This window comes from Bufo bufo, chromosome 4 (assembly GCF_905171765.1).
Source record: "Bufo bufo chromosome 4, aBufBuf1.1, whole genome shotgun sequence".
Lineage (NCBI taxonomy): Eukaryota > Metazoa > Chordata > Amphibia > Anura > Bufonidae > Bufo > Bufo bufo.
In genome coordinates, this window is record NC_053392.1 from 104,698,728 (window position 1) to 104,716,787 (window position 18,060).

The 18,060-nt window shown below is 43.2% G+C and overlaps 1 protein-coding gene and 1 long non-coding RNA gene across 2 annotated transcripts in view; one reads left to right on the forward strand and one right to left on the reverse strand.

The window, feature by feature from the left end:
- Positions 1–907: 907 nt before the first annotated feature.
- On the reverse strand, positions 908–13,654 carry LOC120997524 (lymphotactin-like). Its single transcript, XM_040427608.1, has 3 exons — positions 13,446–13,654; positions 3,098–3,212; positions 908–1,231 (listed from the first exon to the last, which is right to left on the reverse strand). Exons 1-3 carry the CDS (start codon positions 13,510–13,512, stop codon positions 1,003–1,005), a joined length of 411 nt encoding a protein of 136 aa, XP_040283542.1. The 5' UTR covers positions 13,513–13,654; the 3' UTR covers positions 908–1,002.
- LOC120997527 overlaps positions 12,832–18,060 on the forward strand; it is a 1,081,373-nt gene continuing 1,076,144 nt past the window's right edge. The window contains exon 1 of the long non-coding RNA XR_005778191.1: positions 12,832–12,864. This is a non-coding gene — a long non-coding RNA (uncharacterized LOC120997527). The remainder of the gene's footprint in view (positions 12,865–18,060) is intronic.

Genomic DNA, 18,060 nt, shown 5'->3' on the forward strand with positions numbered 1-18,060 from the left:
TCAAAAGAATCATTGAAAGACTTAAAGAGGACCGCTCCCCTCTCCTTACATGACTGTTTTAGCAACTACTTGCATCCCCCATGTAATAACAATTCTGGAGCATCCATTCTTGTGAATCTGTGTTCTGACATTTCTTTATCATTTCTACTATAAGTTATGAATAAATTACTAGCCATTTGCAATGAGGGTCCAGATGGGTGTTACCAGCTGGGGACGTGTCCCTGCATAATGTGACACTGGCAGCACTGACTGGATAATATCAGACTCAGTAGGAACACAACCTTAACTGATAACTCCCATCTGAACCTTCATTGCAAACTGCTGCTAGAAATTCATTCATAACTTCTAGCAGGAATAATAAAGGAATAGCACAGCATAGAGATATAAGAACAGAGGCTCCAGAATTGTTATTACACGGGGAACGCAAGTAGTTCCTAAAACAGCCAGATCAGGAGAGGCGACAGCTCCTTGTTAAATTATCTATTTGGGATGCTACCTTTGTTTTGTCTGGAAAAAAAAAAGCACAAATGCATGAAAAATATGTGTATGTGTGTGAACAAGGCCTTAAAAGGGTCATCAGTTTTGCATAATCCCAAAAGATCTCTTTACACTAAGGTGATCAAAGATTTTCTCACTACTGACACCCCAGCTTCAGCTGAAATCTGTGAGGGAAGCAGTGCCTCCACAGGATGAAAGCAGCATTACACGCTGCCTGTAGATATTAATGTGCTGTCCATGTAATTTCCATGTCAGAGTAACTCTTTCTCGGCTCGTAAGTCCTGGATACCAGTCATTAAAAATGTGCAGTTTCTCAAGGAAAACAATAGCAGCATTTTCCTATTGTATTTTGTGAATCTAGCCATATTATTTTCTATGCATTGATCGGCTAAGAATGAAGGAGCAGTAATCTCGGTCGCCACTATTAGTTTATTTTCAGTGATATTAGAGGTTACTCAGAGCTTGGAGTCCTGGTGGTTAGAGGATTCATGATGAAATGATGGATTACACTGGTGACGCTTTTTTGCTTGGCTCAGACCTTTTCTTTGGTTTTCCTCGAGTTTTCTTCCCTGCTGTTTTTTTTGTTTTGGTTGTTGTCTTTTTCACTTTCTTTTTGCTTGTTCCCTTCTTAGATGATTGGTTTTGAGCTTGCTTGTCCAGCGTATTTATAGCTTTTTTAACCCAGGCCTGATTGGGGTCAGCACAGATCTTTACACCATTTTTTGCAAAAAACCTAGTAAGACATTCATATTAAGGATTAGCATTCCAGGTAGATGACAAAGTCTGCTAACTACAACTAATGCTTCATTACCAGCAATTATTTATGTAATGGAAACAATCTGATAGATATGTTAAGGTGAACAGACTCTCACTGTCTCTGCTAGGAGTCCTGTCATATAAACCTACATAAGCTCGGTCGTATCCTGTCCTAATATAGCACCAAAAATCCCTTAGATTTGATAAAATTGTTTTAATCTTTTCCTCTAATGTGCCTCAACACTACACATTATATATATATATACTAGCTTAAGGACCCGGCTTTGCTCGGGTATATTTAATCTATTTCATTTAATGTTTGTGTGTGTCATTAAAAGATATCAACACTATCCACTATAACAGTGATATCTACAGCACCCCGCCCCCTTAACAGTGACCTCCACAGAGCCCCCCCCCCCCCCCCAACAGTGCCCGTCCCTTAAAATTGGACCTCCACAGCAGCCCACCCCCCTAACTTTTACCTTTACAGCAGCATTCCCTTTAACAGTGAGTTTCACAGAACACCACCCCCTTGACAGTGACCTCCACAAGGGCCTGCCCCCTTAACAGTGGCCTCTACAGCAATCTGCCCCTTAACACTGACCTCCATAGCGGACTATCCCTTAACTGTGACCTCCACAGCAACCTGCTTTCAGACTCCCTGTCCTCCGTCTGGTGCAGGGCCTCAACGGACACAAGAATGTCCTTTTGAACAGCTCACTCTCAGACAGCAGCACTGTGCTGTCTGAGTGTGAGCTGCAGGAAGAAAGTCACCGTCCCTCTCACCCCTGCAGCTGACAGAAGTTGATTTTTAACTTAATTTTTTCAATCCCTGTCGGCTAAGGAGTGGTAGGGGGTGTGGCCTAATTGGATCGGGGGCGTGTCCTTTTGAACAGCTTGCTCTCAGACAGCAGAACCTTGCTGTTTGAGTGTGAGCTGCAGGGAGAAAGTCACCCTCCCTCCCACCCCTGCAGCTGACAGAAGTAGATTTTTACCTTCATTTTTTAAATCCCCGTCGACTGAGAAGTGGGAGGGGCCTAATCATATCAGGGGCGTGGCAGGGTTTTAAGTTCGTCTTTTGAGAGTGGACACATTGTGGCAGGGGGCGTGTCTGGGCTCCTTCTTGCAAGAGTGACGCCCCTCTGGGCACCTTACTGGCTCATTTGCATACCAAATAAACTGGATTTTCAGAGGATAAAAACATCTATTGCTGGAACAAAGGCACATCTTGAAATAAGGTACTAAGTGCTATTAGGCCATGGCTTTACTTCAATAGCAATTATCCTGGTGACAGATTTTCTTCAAAGCTCTCCTACAGCAGTGAAGAAAAATGGCTGGGTTGTTATGGAAACCTGGAGTAAAACTGTGGAGGCTGGAGGACCTGCGAGCTTCTATTGGCGGATAAGGGTCATGTGACCAAGCTTCTATTGGCTAATGCATTTTTTGGGAATATCTCAGGAACGGTACGTCCTAGAGAGCTGAGACCTGGTTTAAAACCTTCATGGACACCTGATGTACCTGTGTGCCAATTTCGTGATTACTCAATGTTGGTTTTGTCAAGATTGAGTTTAGAATGGTGGTAACCTTATGTACAGGACTGTTCTTTCCTTGTTGCACAGATTTACTATACACTGCCCATAGAAATTTATGGGCTGTATCATGGAAGAAAACTTGCCTAGAAACATCTACGGAAGGATATAACGATACATGGAGACACCATATGACGGCACGTGAAGTGCTTATTGCTCCATAGTAGGGAACCCTAGAGAATGCATGCATTGCTGCACAGGCTTCACAATATATGTACATGAGGCTAGAAGCACGAGATCCATGAGGTACTTACAGAACGGCATTGATAGGGATGGTTTTGATTGTGTAACTCTGCAGGATTTTAATATTAACTTTTCGCGTTTGCACTTCTAAGCATGGATACACGTCTTTATAATCAAATCCCAGCCCTAAAAATAAAAGGATAAGAAAGTATAATAATTAATATTTGTTGGTATAAGTATTGAGGTAATATCCAAACCAGCAAAATATAAGTAAGTCGGTAGTCATTATCTGATCTGTATGCACACCATGCAAGATATTCAGAAAGGGATGGAATGTGCATGTGCAACGGGTCCCTGAGGAGCCGATGCAGAGGATGGGAGTGGTAGTGGCCATGATGAGATGTTGTTTCACAGTTGCTCCCTGGGGATCGGTGCAGTGGAAATGTAGTTTGAAGAATCAGGCCAGAAGTAAATATATAACAGTCTCTTTTTACTTAGTACAAAATATAACTTGCAGTCAGGGGTGTAACTACCATAGCGGCAGACCATGCGACTGCTATGGGGCCAAGGGCAGGAGGGGGCCCATCTCCTCTTCTACTGGGGGTGAAAACTTGGTCAGGACTCTAACCTCCAAAGAAACAACTTTTAGCAAACGAAACAGTGGAAAAATGGCACAAGGGTCATTGAATGGGGTTTAGGCAGAAACCCTTCTGTCCTGTGTGGGGGGCTGGTTTGATCCTTGTATGGGCCCTTACTTCTCTATGTATGCCACTGCTTGCAAAACATCCAGTAGCAGCGAAGTCAAAGTGCAGTTTGAGGGGGTATGGAGGCAAGTTGGATGACTGTATTGTGGCACATGCAGGTATTGGTATACATGTTCAGAATTGAATTTTATCAGGCCTAGTGGTGGTTTGGGTGATAGGTGTCTGAGCTGTAGTCCCTCACCTTGCAGCAGTGTCTATAATGCAGTATTTTGCTATTTATTCTGCTGTCTTATCTTACTCTGCTGTCTTATTTGTGCTTTTGTGAAGCTGAAAGGTGTTGGTCTCTCTGGATAATAAAATTTTGTTCCAGGATTAGGAGCTCTGCAGTGTGCTTTCTCTCCTCTCTCTAGCTAGACAATAACTCTCCCTCCTAGCAGGAAGCAGGACCATCCCACCTGCCCTATTCCTGCCAACCTTTTGCCATCCATACCTTCTCTGACTGCTACATATGGCGGAAAAAAAATGGAATACATAGGGATACATAATAATACAACAATTGCAGATACCACCCGGTCTGGGGTACTGCAGACACAGCCAAGAGAGGAACATTTTTGAGCAGAAGGAGAATTTGTTTCCTCATGCAGTCTCCGTGTAGATTGTTTCTGTCTTTATCACAAGTTCGCACTTTGTGTAGACTCACCAGTCATGTGTGTAACTCAACCACAAGTGACAATTTCCATATGTACTAGTGTAGTTATGCAGCGAGACGCAAACCTTTGAAGCTCACAACTGTATGACTGCATCAATCATTTCAGTACAGCTCTATGGTTATGAAGGGTCCTGGGAGCATTTACTACTGCCGCTGAAGCCCACTTATGTGTCATTTTAGAATTGTGGTGAGCTGTAGATGTTCCATGCACAACAGCTTGGAGACTATAGGGTTAATAATGACGTTATCTCAGACCCACACAGGAGTCATTGGGCTGTCTTTTTTATGTATCTTGTTACGTTATGAAACAAATCTATCACTTTACTATGTTCACTATTTGGTGAATAACTTCCCACTAATTTTTCTCTTTCTTATTGAGATATCACCCAAAAGTCACAGGAAGATTTGCAGGAGCACAGCCTGGGCCGGTGCAACCATTAGGCGAACTAGGCGTTCACCTACGGCGCTGGCCTGCTGGGGGCGCCCTGGTGGGCTCCCCCTGTCTGGGGCTGCAGCCCTGGGCGAGCGACTCTTGAGCCGCCCCCAGCGCTGTTACAGGGGGGCCAGGAGGTGGAGGTTCTTCTTAAATATGGCAGAGCAGGCATCTGCTTACCCTGATGGCAGGTTCCTGCTCTGCCAGTAAATTACCGGAGGAGAGGAGGCGGCCGGCAAAGGAGGCTGTTTTAGCAGCTCCCCACTCCTCCCTCGCGCGCCCTCTGTGATGCCGGAATATGACGTCACTCCGGCCCCGGCATACTAAACGGCGCGCTGGAGGACTGAGGAGCTGCACCACACTGGCTGGACCCCAGGGAGGTGAGTGTTTAAGTGTTTGACTGAGTGAGTATCTGCCTGTGTATGTATGTCAGTGAGTGAGTGTATGTCTGTCTGTCAGTAAATGTATGTGTGTCTGTCATTGAGTGCCTGTGTGTGTATGTCAGTGAGTGTGGATGTCTGTCAGTCAGTAAGTGTCTGTGTCTGTGTGTTTGTCAGTGAGTGTCTGTGTGAGTGTATATGTGTGTGTTTGTCTGCCAGTGAGTGAGTGTCTGTCAGTGAGTAGGTGTATTTCTGTCAGTGAGTGTATGTGTGTCCGTCAGTGAGTATGTCTGTCAATGAGTTTCTGTGTACGTCATTCAGTGAGTGTCTGAGTACGTGTCTGTCTGTCAGTGTGTGTGTGTCTGTCAGTAAGTGAGTGACATGAGGAGGCGACAAAATGGATCTTTGCCTAGGGCGGCAAAAATCCTTGCACCGGCCCTGAGCACAGCTATAGAGTGTGCAGAAGTAGTAGTCACAGCCGTAGCCCTGGGGGTCCCAAAGGCCCCTCTGTCATAAGAACACACTGGTATTATAAATGGCACAGGTAGGTAGGGGGTCTGTTTCAGATTATGCTTCTGAAGACTTGTATCCTGAAGTATTTTGTGTTGCCTTAAAGGGAAATTGTCATCAGAAAATGACCTATTGTTTAAATTAAGTTGTATACTAAACATGTTTTTTTTAGAATTTTTGGTGGTCATTTTCCATGTCACTATAGTTCTCAAGTGCTGGAGGAACTGAATTTTTCACTAGGTAAAAGGTCCCACTGTAGAGCCCCCAGTAGTTAAAATGCCCCTATAATGTTCCTGTAGTTAAAATGCCCCTATAGTGCCCCAGTAGTTAAAATGCCCTATTGTAGTGCTCTGAGTAGTTCAAATGCCCTCCCATAGAAGTAACAGTATTTAAAATACCCCAATAGTTCCCCTTGTAGTGCCTCAGTAGTTATAATGACCTCTATAGGGTCCCAGTAGTTATACAGCACCCAACCCCTATAGCTCCCAGTAGTAGTAAGCCATCACTTCCCTCCTCACTGTTGTCTGCTACAGGCCTTTTCCCGCCTGCGTCCCAACACAGGCGCTTGCAATGACGTCATAGCGCAGTCAGAGCCGCTGATGTGTTCTATAATAGGCTTTAGGCCTAGAGGCCTGTGGCTTGTTAGAATGAAAGGCAGGACAGGGAGGCTTCCATGTCCTGCCACACGTAGTTTCAACTGTATCACTGTCTCACTCAGAGCCCTTGCCTTAGCCCCAGATGTTTTGACCTAGTGACACCCCTGGCTATGAAGAATTCAATATACAATACAAATGGAGGATCCAAGGATATATTCAAAACTTGGACCACCATCATAGCTATTGGGAGGAGAACTAATCTTTAAAGATTACTCCTAATTAGAGATGAATAAATAGATTTTGAACTAGTCAAATTCATTGCGATTTTCCCCCAGAATTTGGATTCTATTAAATCTGAAACTTTTGCAATTCGTATCCAACAAACTGATCAAAACGGTGCCCACTATTTCACAGGTCAGAAGACAGAGAAGAAGGAATCTGCCACCAAAAGGGAATAATTTTTGGAACATTTTTTAATTAAAAAGAAAATCCTCCAGTGCAGTGTTATTAGACAGGCTGTTACCACCGGGTACTATCCGTTTACCCATAGCCATATATATCACTCTCACTTTGTCATTACTAATGCTGTCTTGGCATTAAAGTCCAAGGAGACCTCAGAGTACCATGCATGGCTTTTCAGATCAATGGGGCATTTGTCAATTTGGGTTGAAAATATTCAGACCCAATTTAATTCTGATGATTGATTTGCTCAAATACGTAGGATCAGGAACAAATTTCAAAAAATTGCCTTATGTTTATTCCTAATATATCCTGAAGTGTACAGTATAAAGAATGAAGTGTCAATGTTACTAGGACAAGCCACTTAGTCCCATATCGACTATGCTAGGTTTTTCTAGGGGCTGTCCAACCAGCCTCTGACTATAATGGACCAGGCATGTGGTCTACAGAACCAAACAGAGGCATCAGGAGATGAAGTCTGGCAGTGCTTTCTTGCCACAGTCGAGTGATCTTTCGAGGTTTACAGTATTTGAACCTTCACTGATAGGACATCATTCATTTATCCTGTTAATTTCAAACCCTTTAACTGGTTAAGTCAGTAAATACTTCCTCACTTCCTCTTTTGGAACATCCACAAGACCTCTCATGTTGGTGAGGAAACTAAGGGTACTTTCACAGCAGCGTTTTTCTTTTCCGGCACGGAGTTCTCTCATAGGGGTTCAATACTGGAAAAGAACTGATCAGGCATATCCCCATGCATTCTGAATGGAGAGAAATCCGTTCAGGATGCATCAGGATGTCTTCAGTTCAGTCACTGAATGGCGTTTTGGACGGAGTAAATACCGCAGCATGTTCAGTTGCCGGAATGCTGGATCATTGAAATGTATTAGTGCCGGATCCGGCATTAAATATACCACAATGCCAGAACCGTCCTTCCAGTCTGCGCATGTAAAAATGGGGGAAAAAATAGAAACGGATCAGTTTGTCCGTATGACAAACAGAGAGACGGATCCGTTCTTGCAATGCATTTGTGAGACGGATCCACATCCGGATCCGTCTACAAATGCTGTCCATTTGCATGCAGATTGCCTGATCCGGCAGGCAGTTCCCGCGACGGAACTGCTTGCCGGATCACTCTGCCGCAAATGTGAAAGTAGCCTAATAAAGAAGGAACCTTTGTACATATCTAGGCTACCTTCACTGAAGTGTCTGGTTGAGTCAGATGCTTACATGTAGAGACAGTTCCTCCAGCACATGTTCAGTGAATCATATTCCTGTGACACAGCAGTAAGACAACCACGTTGAGATTTCAGAAAGTGACCGTACACCCTAAGACATGGCAGTGGCTTTTGTCTACAAATATTTTCTTCTCCCTTGACAACCTCCAGATATAGGATGTGTAATAGGATGTACACCCTATGACATGGCAGTGGCTTTTGTCTACAAATATTTTCTTCTCCCTTGACAATGTCCAGATATAGGATGTGCAATAATATACAGACTTTGAGATCTGGTAGTGGCAGTAATGCTAGTAGCACCATACCAATAGATCTAATACAATAATCTAATCCAATGTACAGTATAATATGGTATGAACACCACACACTACAAATTGGGGAAAAATGTCAAGATGACAGCTGATATTAAATGGAACCTGTCACCATAAAGATATGGTGTAATCTGCAGCATGTTATAGAGCAGGATGAGCTGAGCAGATCGATATATAGTTTTGTGTGAAAATATTCAATATAACATGTCTTTTATCCAGCAAAATCCCTCTTCTTTCTATGCTTATGAGTAGTGTTGAGTGAATTGAAGTTAAAGGGGTTGTCCGGGTTCAGAGCTGAACCCGGACATACCCATATTTGTACCCAGGCAGCCCCCCTGAGGCTAGCATCGGAGCATCTCATGCTCCGATGCGCTCCCTTGACCTGCGCTAGATCGTGCAGGGAACGGGTTCTTTTGTTTTCAAACCTCCGCCCGGCAGTGTGTTCGGTGACATCACTGGCTCTGATGGACGGGCTTTAGCGCTGCCCTAACAGTTTTACTGGCTAGAGCAGCGCTAAATCCCACCCATCAGTGCCGGTGATGTCAACAGGCTTCCTGGCAGCCCCAAGGAGAGCCTGGGACGTCACCGGATCTCCAAAAATGCCTTTGCCCTGCGCGATTTAGCGCAGGGCAAAGGAGAACATCGGAGCATGAACTGCTCCGATGCTCAAGTCAGGGGGCTGTCGGGGGGAAAATGGAGGGATGTCCGGGTTCAGCTCTGAACCCGGACAACCCCTTTAACAAAGTAGATTTCAATCCGAATTTTAGTAAAAATGTGGTTAATCACGAAGGCGAATTTCCTTACACTTCGTAGTAACGAATCAATTTTACCTGAAATAGAAATAAAAAAAATACATACTCACCTCATCCATTTGATCGCGAAGAGGCTGTCGCGGCCATCTTGATTAAAGTAAAACTGCCAAATCTCGTGATAACCGCTCTCCATCATTGCGCCTGCTTCATACAATGGAATGTGATTCCTGACAAAGTACTTTGTAACAAATCAAATTTCTTGTCAAAGTTTGGCGAAGCAGCTGAATTGAGTTTTTGAACACTTTGCTCATCACTACTTATGAGTCGTGTGGGCAGCTCTACACCTAGGTCCATTTACACACACCGATGATCTGGTAGATTATTGCGAAGGAGCGTTCATCGGGTGATCCTGTCATTCTGCCCGCATCAAAAATCATCATTCCTTGCGGAAAACTGTGCTATCTAAATGATCGGCTGCCAGGAACAATGATTTTCTATGAGAACAAGCGATTGATCCCTTGTCACCATACAGAGGAGGTCATTGTTGCATGTAAATCATCTCTGCTGATGACCTGACAGTTATTGGGAGTGTCTCCTTTGTTCTGGATAATCTGCCAGATCATAGGCCCGTGTAAAAGGAGCTTTAGCATAAACAGTTAGTTGTAAATCAGTAAATTGGACCGCCCTTATGACTCCTATGCGTAGAAAGAGCAGAGGATTAAATTAAGAAATTAGAAGTTTTACTGAAACTTTTCCCACAAAACTATATGTTAAACCGCTCATCTCCTCCTGCTCTATAACATGGTGCCTGCCGATTTACATGATGACAGTTTCCCTTTAAAGTTTACCAGTTCATTAATTGTGGTCCATTTTTTTGTTTCTTCTGCACAACTACCCCCGTAAGCGATACCTGCAGCATATCTACATGTCAAATATGCTAAAGTCTGCGATACATGGGACTTGTGATTTTTTTTTTTCCCATTCAAATGTAAAGGAAAAAAATCACTTCCAAATAATTTTAGGATAGGCAACATGTAGACTCTGGCCTGAATACTGTAGCTTTACTGAACATAATGGAGCTAATATATTTGCAAATTTAAAGATTTCATTGAAAATGCAGAACAGCCTCTAATCATATGATTGGGGTTATAAGCTGCAGCTATTGGTGCTATCACTGCTCCTTGTTTACCCGACACTGGTGAAGGGGGCAGAGCTAGGTGTAGTATTAGTACATTTGACGCACAGTCATTCCAGAATGTAGAGCACTGTACCTGGTAATAAGGAGTGCTCAAGTGCTGGTTGGAACCCATCAGTCTGATATTGATGGTCTATCCTAAGAATTAGCCATCAATATTAAAGTCCTGAACAATCCCTTTAAAGTGATATTGGGTCCAAATAAAGATAAAATTACACAAAGCCCAGCTGTTTTTTAATCCGCAACTGGTAGAAACCCTACAACAAAGCTAAGGGTAGGGCCAATAACTTTATTGCCATATATGCATGCTGTATGATAATTAAAGACAATAGTAACTTAGTTACTGACTAGAGATGAGCGAATTTTTCAAAAATTCGATTTGGACGGTGTGCCAAATAAAAAAAAAATATTTTGTTCAATCTGAATTTATTTGCGGTGAATCTCGTTAAAAACGGCTATTTCCTGGCTGCAGAGAGCCTGTATAGTGGTGTAGAACACTGTGCCTCGCAGTAGCACGCATAGGGAGTCTGCTGTGGTAGTGAAACAGTACTGTGAGTCAGTATGACACGCACATGACAGGCGTCGCTCTTAGAATCACTGCACACTTCACTTATTTGGGCAGTCACGGGGCCAAAACTGACCAAATTATATAACTCATGTATAAACTCAGCCTTACAGGTCGATATTAGCGCCAAGGAAAAGCACACTCCGTCGTCAGCTGATACCACATAAATGTCTACAGGACCTGTTCTATTAAATGCGTATACAAGTAGGGCCCCCCCGACAGAGTGGAGAGGGTGTCAGCAGTAGGTTTGTGTTGACTAGTGTTGAGCGAATATTCGAATAGCAAATATTATTCGCAAATAACGCAACTTCGGAAACTTGCAAATAATTCTTCCCTGCTCCTTGCTTGTGGACCAATGAGTCATTGGCCCACAAGCAACTTAAGCAGGGAGGAATCATGACTTCAGATGGAAAAAAATGACGAATATTCGAAATAGCACTATAGCGAATATATTTGTTTTTTAGAATATTCATCTTTTTTTTATCCTGTACAGTTGTTCCGGCATACTCCCCCCGACAAGCATCGCCGTCACCATGGGAACGCCTGGTGGTTAGAATATACCATTGGATCTGAGTTTTTACGATCTGAGTGAGATCGTGAAAACTCAGATCCGATGGTATATTCTAACCCCCCAGGCGTTCCCATGGTGACGAGGACGCTTGTTGGGGAGGAGTATGCGAATATAATGAGGCAGTAAGGTGCACAGAGGGGTGTTAATTTCATTCAAAAGGTGACCAGGAATGCCCTCGAGTGCCCAGGTCCGCCACCCCTTCAGAGCCCAAGCACGCCTCTGTCTCCTCTCATACACTATGCCCCCAGCCTTGCCATTGCTGTCACGCCCCCATCCCAGTTACGTCGCTAGTAGCCGATAACCCCGCCTACCCTTTCCCTTCAGCTTCACCAACAGGCATAGGACCTGCGCTCTTCCAGTTTAACTGAGGGCATCAGCCTCAACTTTTTCACTGGGCATGCGCTGAACACAGTGACGTTTTTGGCGCATGCCCAGTAAAATAGTTGAGGCTGATACCATCAGTTAAACTGGAAGAGCGCAGGTCCAGTGCCTGTTGGTGAAGCTGAAGGGAAAGGGTAGGTGGGGTTATCGGCTACTGGATGGGGGTGGGGCGTGACAGCAATGTCAAGGCTGGGGGTGTAGTGTATGAGAGGAGAGAGAGGCGTGCTTGGGCTCTGTAGGGGTGGCAGACCTGGGCACTCAAGGGCGTTCCTGGGCACCTTTTGAATGAAAATAATGCCCCTCTGGGCACCTTACTGCCTCATGATATGCGCATATGTAGAATATTCTAAAAACAAATATATAGCAATATATTCGATATAGTGCTATATATTATTTTTTTCGAATATTCGGCATTTTTTTCTACATGTACAGTTGTTTCACTTTGGCATACTCCTCCACAACAAGTGTCCCCATCACCATGGGAATGCCTGGGGGTTAGAATATACCATCAGATCTGAGTTTTCACTAATTTTTCCTGAAATTTGGTTCAAATTCCACTTCATCAGCTTTGATTCGCTCATCTCTATTACTGACCCTAGATTAACCGTATAATTCACCTTTAAAATATATAGTAAGTATAGTATAGTATACAGTACGTAGGGCTGCCCTATACCACAATCTACCCCTAACACAACCTTACTGCACATCGGTTCTTGTGGAGACAATAGAAACTGAAGATAATAAAAGTGAGACATGGGCAAAATCTGATGAGTTCTCCATGGTATTATTTCATTTTTCCTTCATCTGTAGGGTATGGGTGCTACAGGTTACTACTACCCGAGTTTTTTGTAAAAATTATTCCACAATTGGTGGCTGCCAGAATATAAATGTTTAGAGGATGTCTGATCATGAATCTTATTAGAAGAGCAAGGGTTCCCCTAATAGGTCATCAATATCTAAACAGCTGGGGTCCAATTCCTTTCACCCCCAATGACAGCTGTTTGAAGAGGCCACGGCACTCCAGTGAGCTCTGCGTTCTGTTCAAACAACTAAATGGCGGGGGTGCCCGGAGTCAGATCCTCACGAGTTAGATATTGATAACCTATCCTGAATGGAACTGAACTGCAGATAAGCCATGGGACCAATGGACATGCCAAAGGCCAAGTAAGAGGCTGTGGCTCTTTCCTGAAAGCCAAAGCCCCTTCAAACCCCTGAGCTGGGAGTTGGACACCCCATTTTTCTGATATTGATGTTCTATCCTGAGGATAGGATCAGTATTTAAGTCACAGAAAACTCCTTTAAGGTTACCATAGGATAATGAAGTAATGTTGGAAGATACAGTAACATCTGGATATGGCAAAAGATAAGTATGGGTGTGTGCACAAGCCTTGTGATTGCTCATGTGAGAATTTGTCATGTTCCTGACTATCGTACACAGTCTAGCATTACTAATCATGCTATATGACACTGCATATGAATGTTGTGGAACACAGCTCAATGACCTATCACATCAGGTTACTCGTGGTTTTACATGGTCGTTGTTACAGTATTCCTATCAAAATATCACATATTTGGCTTTTCTACTTTAAATGATTTGTATCTTCAAAGCACTCACCTTGACTTTCTATTGCTGAAAGAACTACTCCAATAAAAATGAGTAGAAGAATATGCCTGAACTTCATTTTTCAGTTGATGGGAGACACAGAGATGGAAGGGGTCCTTTGTCTGAATGATGAAAACCTGCATTGTTCTAACAATTACTTATAGGGTGTTAGGAGGAAGTGGTGATTTCCAGTTACAGGTAAGTTTCCCCTCCCATATGAAGCCCCCTCAAAAGTGGAAATTACTTGTTACCAGTGGACAAGCACATATATGGTGACAGAAACCTCAAGCATAAGACTGTGGTATGTGTAGTGGAAACTAACACGCTTGTCATCCTTTCATTGCTTCTTCTGTTAAAGACTTCCTAAGCTGGTAAAATAGAAAGTATGAATATCTTTTTTTCTAACTACGTGTAATAGAAAGTATTGGTCTAAATACAGTGAAACCTGATTCAAGCAACAACCCAACATGACATTAAAATATTCTTTTCAAGGAAGATGTCCAGTGTGTATGGTGGAACTGAAAATCTGTCACAGGAAGTCCAGTCTGAAAAAGGGGGTGGTCATCTGAAAGACTTGGTCTTTTGTAGAGGTCTTACTGAACTGTATCATCATGAGTACTATAATACTGTTATTAGTAAGATTATATACATCAAGACCATGTTCAGGTCCGTGATGGAAGAAGTAACATAGTTTATAAGGCTGAAAAAGACATCTGTCCATCCAGTTCAACCTGTTATCCTGCAAGTTGATCCAGAGGAAGGCAAAAAAAAAAAACTGTGAGGTAGAAGACAATTTTCCTCACTTTAGGGGGAAAAAATTCCCCCCGACTCCAATCAGGCAATTAGAATAACTCCCTGGATCAACGACCCCTCTCTAGTAGCTATAGCCTGTAACTAGGACTATGCTATCATCACGGGCATCTATGCCCCTTTTGATGCAACCCATTATCTTATTGGCCTTGGCAGCAGCTTCCTGACACTGGTTTCTACAGCTTAGTTTGCTGTTCACTAAAATTCCTAGGTCCTTTTCCATGTCAGTGTTACCCAGTGTTTTACCATTTAGTATGTACGGGTGACTTGCATTATTCCTTCCCATGTGCACAACCTTATCAACCTAACATTTATCAGTTGTAAACCTCATCTTCCACTTCTCTGCCCAAGCCTCCAATCTATCCAGATCCCTCTGTAGCAGTATACTGTCCACTTCCGTGTTAATTACTTTACACAGTTTAGTGTCATCTGCAAAAATGTATATTTTACTGTGCAAGCCTTCTACAAGATCATTAATAAATATATTGCAGAGAATAGGGCCCAATACTGACCCCTGAGGTACTCCACTAGTGACAGTGACCCAATCTGAGTGTGTATAAATACACATAAGTATAAATATAAATGTTCAAAAACCAGCATTAGGCCAAAGCCAATAAAAGCTTTGAACCGGTAATATTACAGTCAACTTATGCTTACAGCAGTGAACCTTATAGAGGACAGCTGTAGTGTACAGTATGGGAAGATAGAGCGCTAGTCTGATCCACTATCCTCCCAAAAACAATGCAGGTACAGTCACTGATCAGGAGTAACCTGTTATAAAATGAGCAAGTGTTCTGTTCCACTGAAGTTCTATGTAGGCTTAGTTATTAAACAGCTCTAATTGACAACAATAGGCTGTTCATGTAATATATACACATGTCAGATCCTCCAGAGAAGACACATTCGAACCATTGTCATCACTAGAGGAAATGTATTATTGCAGTCAAATTAGAGATGAGTGAACCAATTCGGAATTCATGTTGAATTTCTTGTTATTTGATCCAATAGAGAATAGCTTTCCTTCCAAAAAGCAAAGAACACAAAGCCCCTCTGATGCCAGCAGTAGTAAGCTATGCTAATTTGAATACAATACTACAATATTCCTCATGCATACTAGGAGGTCTTAATGAGAAAAGGCATTTCCAAGACCACCTCAAAAGCAATTCAGCTAACCAAGGCAGTTTTCACTTGATTTATCTTCCTTTTGGAAGGAGAACTAAGGGCTCTTTCACACCTGCGTTATTGTCTTCCGGCATAGAGTTCCGTCGTCGGGGCTCTATGCCGGAAGAATCCTGATCAGGATTATCCTAATGCATTCTGAATGGAGAGTAATCCGTTCAGGATGCATCAGGATGTCTTCAGTTCCGGTACGGAACGTTTGTTGGCCGGAGAAAATACCGCAGCATGCTGCGCTTTTTGCTCCGGCCAAAAATCCGGAACACTTGCCGCAAGGCCGGATCCGGAATTAATGCCCATTGGAAGGCATTGATCCGGATCCGGCCTTAAGCTAAACGTCGTTTCGGCGCATTGCCGGAGCCGACATTTAGCTTTTTCAGAGTGGTTACCATGGCTCCCGGGACGCTAAAGTCCTGACAGCCATGGTAAGTGTAGCGGGGAGCGGGGGAGCAGTGTACTTACCGTCTGTGCGGCTCCCCGGGCGCTCCAGAGTGACGTCAGGGCGCCCCAAGCGCATGGATCACGTCATCCATGCGCATGGGGCGCTCTGACGTCATTCTGGAGCGCCCCGGGAGCCGCACGGACTGTAAGTATACCGCTCCCCCGCTCCCCGCTCCTACTATGGCAACCAGGACTTTAATAGCGTCCTGGCTGTCATAGTAACACTGAAAGCATTTGGAAGACGGTTCCGTCTTCAAATGCTTTCAGTACACTTGCGTTTTTCCGGATCCGGAGTGTAATTCCGGCAAGTGGAGTACACGCCGGATCCGGACAACGCAAGTGTGAAAGAGGCCTAACTTGTTCATCTCGTTTATAGAAGTGTAATACAAGGACATTCAGAACTATTTTCCTTTTTTTGGAGGGAGAACTGTCTTTCTTCAAGTGATGTATTTATTATGTGTGGGTCTCATCTTTATGCTCTCTGGGGCTTTGCTTCTCTGTTTTTTGAGTTCTAGGAGACCTTACAGTGTTATATACCAATTTTCACAATTTTCAGGAAAATTGATTTGGGTAGAAATGATTCATACCTGAATAAAACTTTCAAAAATTCAGCAAATTGGAGATAAAACCAATTCCATTAGAATTTTCTTATCTCTAATTAAAATGTAATGCCACATAGTACATAGAGGGACAGAATCTGCCACAGTAGGAGCTTCATCAGCAGCTTTCCTATCTAGCAGATTGAGGGCGTCCCTAGTGGAGGACCCTCCATTTATGATATCTATCTATACCTTCCTCAGAGAACCTATTTAAGGACCTTGAAGTTTAGGTCTTCATACAAAGAAATGATTTGTGAGTTACACGCAAGGTATTATTTCTCTGCTTAGATGGGGAAGAAAAACCAAGCTTTTTTCACAATTGTTCTTGTGTGGGTAAACAAAATTGTCGGGTGGAGATGCCAAGACTCTATTCAAATTCTTATTTTTTCTTAATCTGGAAGAAAAGTCTGGTAGTAACCATCATATGAAATAAGGGTAGCACTATATAAAGACAAAGAGATTGAATATTAAGCCAAGAATCTTAAACTTGACATACCCATTATGCTGGCTGAACCCTATGTCCCATTATTTTGTTTTCAGGGAGAGTTTAGTAGTGGCTTCCTTTCTCGAACACATGCTCTTACCAAGAACACATGCTTGTTCAGCCGAGCAGCTGTGTGTATGAGGGAATTGTGAATGATAGAAGCTACTTAATGGATTACCATATACATATGCTATATACAGGATATATATTTAATTAAGTATTTATCTTCTCAGTAAGGGAATCTTATGAGGTGGATTTTTTACACAGCTAAAGAAGGGAGAAGATCTTCTTTGTAATCCAGTGACAAAAAAGTTTCCACCACAGTATGTCTGTGAAGGTTCTCACTCATGCATTCTAATTAAAAAAGCCAATTGGATGACTAGTAGAGTTGAGCGGACACCTGGATGTTTGGGTTCGGCAGGTTCGGCCGAACTTGAAAAAAAAGTTCGGGTTCGGGACCCGAACTTGACCCGAACTTGACGCCGAACCCGAACCCTATTGAAGTCAATGGGGACCCGAACTTTTGGGCACTAAAATGGTCTAAAATAGTCCTGGAAAGGGCTAGAGGGCTGCAAAAGGCATCAAGATGCGCTTAAGAGCATGACAACTGTTCTGCAAACAAATGTGGATAGGGAAATGACTTAAAATAACATAAAATACTGAAAAATTAAAAATAATCTGGATCTAGGAGTAGGAGGTTGAGGAGGCGGTGGATGGGTGTATGTGGCCAACACTGATTTGTGTTATTTTTTATTTTTAAATATTGGGACATATAACAAAATAAACATAAAATACAAATGTAATCGCACTCTACATCCAGCATACTGCCCTGCCTTTAGATTAATGTTTGCATGGCCATGCATAGAGTGCGGAGGTGCTTCTGTTACAGGTGTGCGGCCCACACCTGTAACAGAAGCACCTCCGCACTCTATGCATGGCCATGCAAACATTAATCTAAATCGGAGGAATATGGATTTCTAGGACGCCAAGCACACAATCTGCCAAACAGCGCTTTGGGTCGTCCAGGATACTCACTGCTTCCGTAATCCCGCGAGATCTGGAGACAGCGAACTTCAGCAGTCACCATCCAGACGCCGGAACGATCCACCTGCTGCTT